General features: G+C 46.6%; 1 protein-coding gene across 2 annotated transcripts; it reads left to right on the forward strand.

The window, feature by feature from the left end:
* The first annotated feature begins 249 nt into the window (after window positions 1–249).
* On the forward strand, window positions 250–9,003 carry Inca1 (inhibitor of CDK, cyclin A1 interacting protein 1). 2 transcript variants are annotated; one of them, XM_041664829.1, is made up of 7 exons: window positions 268–389; window positions 3,784–3,871; window positions 7,075–7,188; window positions 7,403–7,442; window positions 7,689–7,882; window positions 8,453–8,615; window positions 8,849–9,003. In XM_041664829.1, the coding sequence occupies exons 2-7, from the start codon at window positions 3,828–3,830 to the stop codon at window positions 8,990–8,992; spliced, it is 699 nt and encodes a 232-aa protein (XP_041520763.1). In that variant the 5' UTR covers window positions 268–389; window positions 3,784–3,827; the 3' UTR covers window positions 8,993–9,003. The 2 variants fall into 2 exon arrangements, with proteins under 2 accessions (XP_041520764.1, XP_041520763.1); XM_041664830.1 differs by lacking the exon at window positions 3,784–3,871 and having other exon boundaries at window positions 250–389.
* The last annotated feature ends 265 nt before the right edge of the window (window positions 9,004–9,268 follow it).

A 9,268-nucleotide genomic window follows, 5' to 3' on the forward strand; every position in this document is an offset into this window, starting at 1 on the left:
GCTGTCCCGGGAAGGAGTCACCGGGTTCGCTCTAGTTAAAGGGGCAGTGCACTCTGACAGTAGGGCCCACCGGGCAGACACAGGGAAAGCGCGCTGCGGACACACAGGGAAAGCAGAACGCCGGAACGTGGGAAAACTATCGCTCCACAGGAGCCGGAGAAGGTGGGGGCGGACCCCCGAGGGGACTGAGGTCGGAGCCGCGCACGTCGCCGCCGTCAGAGGCGCTCCTAGAAGGCGGGGCTTGTCGGTAGACCACGCCCAGGAGGCCGTCCGGTCAGCCCGGCCTTCAGGCTAGCGAGGCGAGCGGAGCGACTACGGTCCGTACGGTCCCTACGGAGTTCCTTCCTGCCCGACCTGAGGTTCCAGAATTCGCTTCGCAGTTGCCTCAGGTGATGGGGCCAAATGCAGGCGTCGCCGGCGTAGCCGCTCGATGCTCTCTTCCCAGATAGCTTTCAAGTTTGAGTCCCCGACCGCCGCCTCAGCCCCAGTCAGCCCCTCAGCCTCAGGTGTCTTCTTAGGCCGCAGCTGCCTTCTGAGGGCAGGAGACCCCTGCCCACCCAGCCTGGTCTGCGCCTGCCCCTCCGCTTCATAGGCTCACTACCCCACGGCCCCTCCTATGCCCTCCTGCTTATTGCCAAAGGTTTGGCTGTGGGCCCCGATCTACCTGCCAAAGGTCGCCTCAGCCCCCTCAGGCCCAACCACACCCTCGGGCCTTGGTCCTTCCCTCCTGGCACCAAGGCTTCCACCGCCAGGCTCCTCAGCCAGGGCATCATCCGTCAGATGCCCATCTACCCTCTTAGCTGTGTCTTGCTGCCAAGGTCTTGATGATCCCTTGGTCAACTTGATTCTGTCTGACTGCCTCAATCCGCCCGGCCCCTTAGATCCAGGTCACCCACTCAGGCCTAACTATCCGAAGGCCGCATGCCCCTCAGTTCCCAATTGCGCCCCTAGTTCTAGACCCCCTTCCAACTCAGGACGTCCAATTTTGACCTCACATGCACTCTCAGCCCAACTCTATCCCATCTGCCACTTCGAGAACACTCCTTTTGTCTTTTATCTTCCACAACCATTTTCAGCTCCGTCTAGCTACCCTTACTGATTTTATGGCTTTTATATTGGGTCTCTCTTTGTAACCCATACCCCAGTCCGGATTTAAACTCTCAATCCTGAATTAACTTCCTGAATGCTGGAATCCCAGGATTGCAAAACTATGCCTAACTCACCTTTGGCTACCCTTTGCTTCTGACACATTCAGATTGGCTCTCTCTGTCCTTTATGCAGGTCTGCAGGCACTCCTAACTGACATAGTAGTTTATTGGTCGGGGTTCCCAGAGCCTTGGTCGTGCAGGCAAGCTGCTCTGCCCCTGAACCACATCTCCATTGCCTCCCTAGCTTTTTTCTTTCTTTTCTTTTCTTTTCGGTTTTTTGAGACAGGGTTTCTCGGTAGCTTTAGAGCCTGACCTGGAACATGTAGACCAGGTCGGTTCGAACTCACAGAGATCTACCTGCCTCTGCCTCCTGAGTGCTGGGATTAAAGGAGTGTGCCACTACCGTCTGGCCTCCCTAGCTTTCTTATATGTTTTGATTTGTACAAAGTCTTGCTGTTATAAACTAGGTTGGACTCAAACTCATTTTGCTCCTTCATGAGCCTCCTGAGTGCTTAGGATTATAATTTAGATGGCTTTTATCTAATATTTCTTCATTTATTTTATTTTTCTGTGTTTTTGTAATATTCTTTTAAAAAATAAGTATTGTTTAGTGTGTGTGTGTGTGTGTGTGTGTGTGTGTAGAAGTCAGATCAGGGATCAAACTCAGGTCATCAGGCTGAGGTAGCAAGCATTTTTATCATTGAACCAGCTCCTTGGTCCATATCTATTATATTTTTTTAAGGTTTTATTTTTAAGCTGTGGAGTGGTGGCACACACTTTTAATCCCAGCATTTGGGAGACAGAGGCAGGCAGATCTCTGAGTTTGAGGCCAACCTAGTCTACACAGTGAGTTCCAGGACAGCCAGGGCTACACGGAAAAACCCTGTCTTGAAAAAGAGAAAAAACAATTAGTTTAAATTAATTATGTGTGTGCTCATGTTTGTGCATGAGGATCCACTGAGGATGTGGGTGCTTGTGGAGGTCAGAAAAGGAAATCAGATGCTCTAGAGCCAGAGTTACTGGTGGTTGTGAGCTGTATGACATGGCTGCTGGGTACCAAACTCAGTCCTCTGCAAGAGCAGCAAGCTCTCTTAAAGACTGAGCCATCTCTCTAGCCTTCATAGCGAGTATTTTAAATTTTTTCTATACAATCACACCCCCACACACACCTTTCACCATATCTAGGTCATCTGTCCCAAATGCTAGCTAAGTGCAACTGAGGTTTTATTTATTTCATTTTTATGTGTGTTTTGTTTGCATGTACATATGTGAGCCATGTGTGTTCCTGGTGCCTACAAAGGTTAGAAAAGGGTGTTAGATGACGTTACAGATTTTTATGAACCACCATGTGGGTTCTGGGAACTGAGCCCAGGTCCTCTGCAGGAGCAACGAGTTTTCTTAGGAGCTGAGCCATCTCTCCAGTCCCACAAGTGGAGTTTATTAAGAAAAGGTTCTGTGCCGGGTGGTGGTGGCACATGCCTTTAATACTAGCACTCAGGAGGCAGAGGCAGGCGGATCTCTGTGGGGATGAGGCCAGCCTGGTCTATAAAGTGAGTTTCAGGACAGCCAGGACTACACAGAGAAACTCTAGCTCGAAAACAAAAACAAACAAACAAACAGAAAAGGTTCTAAAATAGATTTAACCATAGGCATTAAAAGAAAAAGGGCAGGTACTGAAGAGTTGACTCCGTGAGTAAGAGCCCTTACTGCTTCTGCAAAGGTTGTCTTCTGCCCTCCTCCAGCTCCTGCATGCACAAAGTAAACATAAACTCATAAGGCTCACATATATACACAGAAATCAAAAATTAGTAAGTCTTGGAAGAAAGAAGAGCTCAGGAATACATATACACCCAAGTATGGATACAGATTTCTCAAGAGAGTTTCTGTGCAACTGACTTCACTGTTCACTTTACTATAGACCAATGGCCCTCAACCTTCCTAACGTGACCCTTGAATACAGTCCCTCATGCTATGGCAATCCCCCAACCATAAAATTTTGTTGCTACTTCATAAGTGTAATCTTGGCACTGTGATTAATCATAGTGTATATATATGTTTTTTGATGGTCTTGATTACAGCTGTGAAAAGATCATTGGACTCCCCCCCCCAGGGGATCATGACCCACGGGCTGAGAATGGTGTAGACCGCGACCCACAGGTTGAAAACCACTGGTGCAGACCCTCTCAGTTGCTTCCTTTTGTTGTCATTTCTCCTATGGTTTCGCTAACCTTTCATATCCAATTTATTACCAACCCCCAATTCCTCCACTTCTCTGTCCCCAGTCGCCAGTTCTAGTCCAACTGTTGCCAAAGGGCTCTGCCCCATCTGGCTTCCACCTGTCGTGCTTTTAGTTCCATCATCTTGTATTACAAGTAACTTAACTTGCATCTGTAATTTTCATTTACGCTATACGTTTAGCTCCAGGAAATATTCTCCTTGATATCACCCACCTTTCCTGCTGTTGTTGTCTCCAACTTCACATGTTCAGTTAATAGCACAGCACTATCGTCTCTCTTAGGGTTATGAAGCTCTCTTTTTTCAGCATGTTTGGTCCCTTTCCAATCTCTACACTTGTTCATGGTCTGGTCTACAGCTATTACATGAGTGAATGATTCATTACCCATTATCCTCCCAGCACCAAGGAGGATATCCAGTCCTGCTACCCAGCTAAGTCCAGTCATGGAGGGACAGGAAGATGGCAACAACATCCTCCCTTTTGCCAAGTGAGTCCTCCCTGTTGGGTGGGAAGGATAAGGATGGATTGGAGGGAAGAGTTGGATTCTTTTCAGAAAGGAGTGGAGTAAGAAAGAACAGGAACCTCAGTGTCCATGTTTAGGAGATGGATGGTTTGTTAATTATTCAATAAATGGTTTACTATTATTACTTTATTTTAAATTGTCCATGGAGGCCAGAAGAAGGCTTGGGCTGTCCTAGAAAAAGAGTTACAGGGAGTTTTGAGCCTGCTGACATGGGTGATGGGGAACGAACTCAGGTCTTCTGCCAGACCAGTATGTGTGCTCTTAACCACTGAGCCAGCTCTCTAGCCCCAACAGTTTTTGGTTTTTTTTATTTTTTTGTTTTTTTTTTTTTTTTTTGGTTTTTCAACACAGGGTTTCTCTGTGGTTTTTGGAGCCTATCCTGGAACTAGCTCTGTAGACCAGGCTGACCTTGAACTCACAGAGATCTGCCTGCCTCTGCCTCCTGAGAACTGTGCCACCACTGCCCAGCTCCCCCTTAGTTTTTAAAAAATAATTTATTTGTGTGTGTGTGTGTGAGTTTATGCACACATATATGAGCAGGTGTGTGCACCATGTTGCACACATGGATGCCAGAAGGTGTGAGTATCCTCTATCATTTGCTACTTACTCTTCTCTAAATTTTTTAAAGATTTTATTAACCTTATTTTATGTGTATGAGTGTTTTGACAGTGTACCATGTGGGTTCTGGGAACCTAACCTGGGTCCTCTGCAAGAGCAACAAGTACTTTTAACCACTGAGCTATCTCTCCAGTCAAGCCATATCTTCCTTTAGGCAGCGTCTCCCTCTAAACCTGGTGTTCACATTTTCTCAGAGTGGAAGTCTGCACACCCCGGCAGTCCTGTCTCTGACCCTTCAGAGGTAGGGTCACAGGTGTGTGGGGATACTAGCTTGTTACATGGGTGCTCATGATTGAACAGGAAGCATCTCTAAGCCGTATCTCCAGCCCCTTTGTTTGTTTTAGAAGTGGGGTCTTATACAGTTTAGGCTAGCCTCATACTTACTATGTAGAAAAGGATGATTTTGAACTCCTGACCCTCCTGTCATCGTCTCCCAAGTGCTGAGATTATACACATTCACCAGAGAGTGTTGGATCTCCTAAAGGTAGAGTTTAGGGGCAGTTGTGAGCTGTCTGATATGAGTTCTGGGAACTCAACTTCAGTTCTCTGAAAGAGCAATAAATACTCTTAACCACTAAGCCAATACGATACAAAGGATTATTTTTGCTGGACTCAGGAGGCAGAGATAGAGAAAAAAGATTACTTTATCCTGATCTGTGTAGTAGAATTGGGGAGAGGGGAATAAGAAGTGAAGCAGGGGCTGAAGAGATGGCTCAAGCAGTTAAGAGTATTTGCTGGATCTGGATTCAATTCCCAACATGCACATGGCAGCTAAAAACTGTGTGTAACGGGGCTGGAGAGATGGCTCAGTGGTTAAGAGCATTGCCTGCTCTTCCAAAGGTCCTGAGTTCAATTCCCGGCAACCACATGGTGGCTCACAACCATCTGTAATGAGGTCTGGTGCCCTCTTCTGGCCTGCAGACATACACACAGACAGAATATTGTATACATAATAAATAAATAAATATTTTAAAAAAAAACTGTGTGTAACTCCATGTCTAGAGGATCCAATGCCCTCTTCCTGTCTCTGTGGGCACTGCATGAATGTGCCCACATATATATATATATGCAAGCAAACATCCAAACACATAAAATAAAAAAAAAATACATCCTTAAAAATAAAAAGGATTGCCCGGCGGTGGTGGCGCACGCCTTTAATCCCAGCACTCGGGAGGCAGAGGCAGGCGGATCTCTGTGAGTTCGAGACCAGCCTGGTCTACAGAGCTAGTTCCAGGACAGGCTCCAAAGCCACAGAGAAACCCTGTCTCGAAAAACCAAAAAAAAATAAAATAAAATAAAAAGGACTGGGGCTTTTGGGATGTCTCAGTGATTAAGAGTGCTGGCTGCTCTTCCAAAGACCCAGATTCAGTTCCCAACACCCATATGGCATCTGATACACTCTTCCAGGCTCTGTGGGCACTGCATGTACATGATACACAGACACACATACAGGCAAAGCATACATACAATATGAAATAAAAATAAAAATTAATTTTTTTTGGCTTTTTGAGACAGGGTCTCTTTGTGGAGCCCTAGCTGTCCTGGAACTCACTCTGTAGACCAGGCTGACTTCAAACTCAAAGATCCACCTGCCTCTGCCTTCTGAGTTCTGGGATCAAAGGTATTCACCACCACTGCCTGGCTAAATTTTTAAAGTAATAATAATAATAGAAATAGGGAGAGCAAAATAGAGAGACCATTGCCATAGTCCAAGGAGAGAAAGATGATAGGTGATTGCAATATGAGAATGAACATGGAAACAGTGGTCAAATCTGTGTATTTTTCAGATATACAGCTCACTGGATTGGCCAATGGATTAGATACAGGAAATGAGGGGAAATATACCATAGGAAGTTTTGGGCCATAGCAGCTAGGCATATGGGGTATATCTTTTATCAGGTTGAAGGCTGAGAAGATGTTGGGTGGAGCCTAAGAAGGAATCGGGCTGAACAGATTTTGGAGTATTAGTATGCTGGAGTATTTAAAGTCATGAAATTGAATGAAACCACCTACAGACAGATAGAAGTGAAGAATATAAAAGACTCCCTGATATTTCAGTTAAAGACTAGGAAGTTGGGCCAGGCATGATGGTGCACACCTTTAATCCCAGCACTCAGAGGCAGGCAGACTTCTGTGAGTTCAGAGACAGACTGGTCTATATAGCAAGTTCCAGAACAGCCAGAACTACATAGTGAGACCCTGTCTCTCAAAACAAACAAAAAAAATCAGAAAATTAAGCATCATTCAATCTGGGGACAAGGAAGTAATAAGCACTGTTCACACATAGCTCCTACACCCTGCATACAAGGCTATTGATCGTTCTTCGATACATAAGACACAGTAAACAGGGTTTCTCTCATGGATCTTCATTAACTTAAAGGAACCTTGTCTATCAAAATCACCTGAGTAACCAAAGCCTTCCCTTTTAAAATAATTTTATTTACTTATTTTTGTGTTTTCCAATGGTCTTAGGCAACCCCTGTGAAAGGGGCTGCGACCCACGGGTTAACACTGCTCTGAGACGTGAGCCTACCTTGTTCTCCTCTCAGGAGTTCCAGGGTGGTCAGCCGATCCTCTCGCTGCAGCCAGCCCTCCCAGAGTAGCAGACCAATGTCTCAGCCTTACGGAGACACCTTCTGGGAGAATCTTAGCCGAAGGTCCAGGTGAGTAGAGCAGAAAGCTGAAGCTGGAGGTGGGAAGGTGAGGCTCTACTGTTTTTAAGACTCGTGCATCCTTACAGCAATGAGCCCATGTTTGGAGGCCATTTCCCACTTTGATGAAACTGTAGCTCCAACAGGAGGTTGGAGAGTTTGTGAGAGAAGTGGTGTTTATTGGGGTGTCCTTTCTGACTCCAGCTCCTATTTTTGTTCTTCTCAGCTCCAACTGGATGGAAGAACAGTACATTCCACCAATGCTGGTATAACAAGCCCTGCTCCTCAACCTTCTGTTAGAGTGTGCTTGCTGCCTTCCTGTCCTTATTACCCTTTTTCTCTGGTATTTCCCAACCAGTATCTAAGCAGGCCCTGTTTACTGTAAACCAAGCATCCTGTTTTCCAAATCAGACCCAGTTTCCAAAGACCCCAGATTTTCTAGTTCAGCCTAAATTTCCCGGAAACCCACATTTGTCCACCCATTTAGCAACTGTTCTTCCTCCTTGGCACAGAGGACCATTGGGTGCTCGCAGCCTGGCCTGCACCCTCTTGAGGGGCTTCCTCCTCCTGCAAAGCTCTGGAGAAGAAAACGAAAGAAGCTGCATTTGGAAAGAATGCAGACGGGCCCTGGAAACATTCCGGCCCGTGTTAGAGCTGTTACCTATCACCTGGAGGACCTGAGGAGGCGACAGAGAATCATCAACGAGTAAGGAGGCATGGTGTCTGGCCTCTGGGAGCAAGGCAGGGATTGGTGGAGGGTAATTTGAACTGAAGAAAGGTGAGAGCTTTGAGAGAATTCATTGGTACTTGAAAAGGAACCATGCCCCTGGTTGCATTTAATTATGTATGTACATATGTACTGCATGTCACAGCATGTGTGTGGAGATCAGAGAATAATTTATGGGAACTGGTCCTCTTCTTCCATCATCTGGGCCTGACTTAGACCATCAAGTTGGTGGCAAATACCTTTATCTGCTAAGTCATCTTGCTGGTCCTCAAACATAATTTCTATAATATGAAAGAAGCAATTGAGGGATTGAAGATAAGTGAAATGGGCCATGATGACTAGAGAGCACATCACTGAATGGGGGAAATTAGGGGTCGCTGACAGGCCCCTGAACTGAAAATTCTTCTGTCTGTGGAGAGCAAAAAGTCAAATGGTACCACCTATCCACCTGAGTCTCAGCAGGAAGTACTTCAGACCAGAAGGGGGAAGAATGTAGAAGCTGGAAGCCTGACTCCAGGCCCCTTTCTCGTAAACCTAATGTCTCCACAGACTAAAGAAGGCCCAGTGGGGAAGCTCTGAGGTTCCATCTGAGCTCCCCCAAGTACCTGAAGAGGGCTATGGATTCCTCAGCACTACTGAATACCTTGACGTGGAAGAAGAGAGGGGAACCGATCCACAGGAAGAGAATTATTTTGTCACTCCCAGGGATCAGGTATGATTGGAGATGAATTTGGTAGGGGTAGGGTGGAGGGTGATATCAATTCATAATCTCGAATGGGGGGGGCGGCACAAGCCAAGAGCTGTTGAATAGCTGAATTTAAAAACGAAAAGTAGTCATGAACCCGAGCTTGGGGAGCGGGGCGTGCCTGAATTTGGCCATTAGGAAATGTGGAGAACTGTTTTTCCATTTTTGCCCCTCCCCCCTTCTATTTTTCTCATCCACAGCTGCTTTGGTCTCCCTGGACCCCCTTAGGCCAGGGGGGGACTTATGCCTCTGGGCGGCTAAGCTCTCTGGCCCACAGCACTGTTACAGCCAGGAGGAACCCCACTTACAATCCTCAGAGGATGGAGCTGGAGTCTGAGGAGTAGTGGAAAATCATCCATGCCCAAGCTTCCAGACCAATCCAAGCGCGAGACTCTCCTCACTGCTGGCGGCAAGATGGTTGTTCCCTCTCCTAACCCTAACTGTTGATTACAGCCTACTTGAGTTCCTACCCAACGGTCCCATACCCTCACAGCCGGACCCTGGTCTTGTGTTCTTTCTGTTCTGTTATTAAAGAGCCTGGAGGCAGTGAGAGGGGAACTGGAAAGGAGGACTTCTTTGATTTTCTTGAGGACCCAGTTACAATGAAGTAAAACAAGGTC

The sequence above is a fragment of the Microtus oregoni genome, unplaced genomic scaffold (genome assembly GCF_018167655.1).
Source record: "Microtus oregoni isolate MIOR12 unplaced genomic scaffold, Mior012 000015F_ref0000493, whole genome shotgun sequence".
NCBI lineage: Eukaryota > Metazoa > Chordata > Mammalia > Rodentia > Cricetidae > Microtus > Microtus oregoni.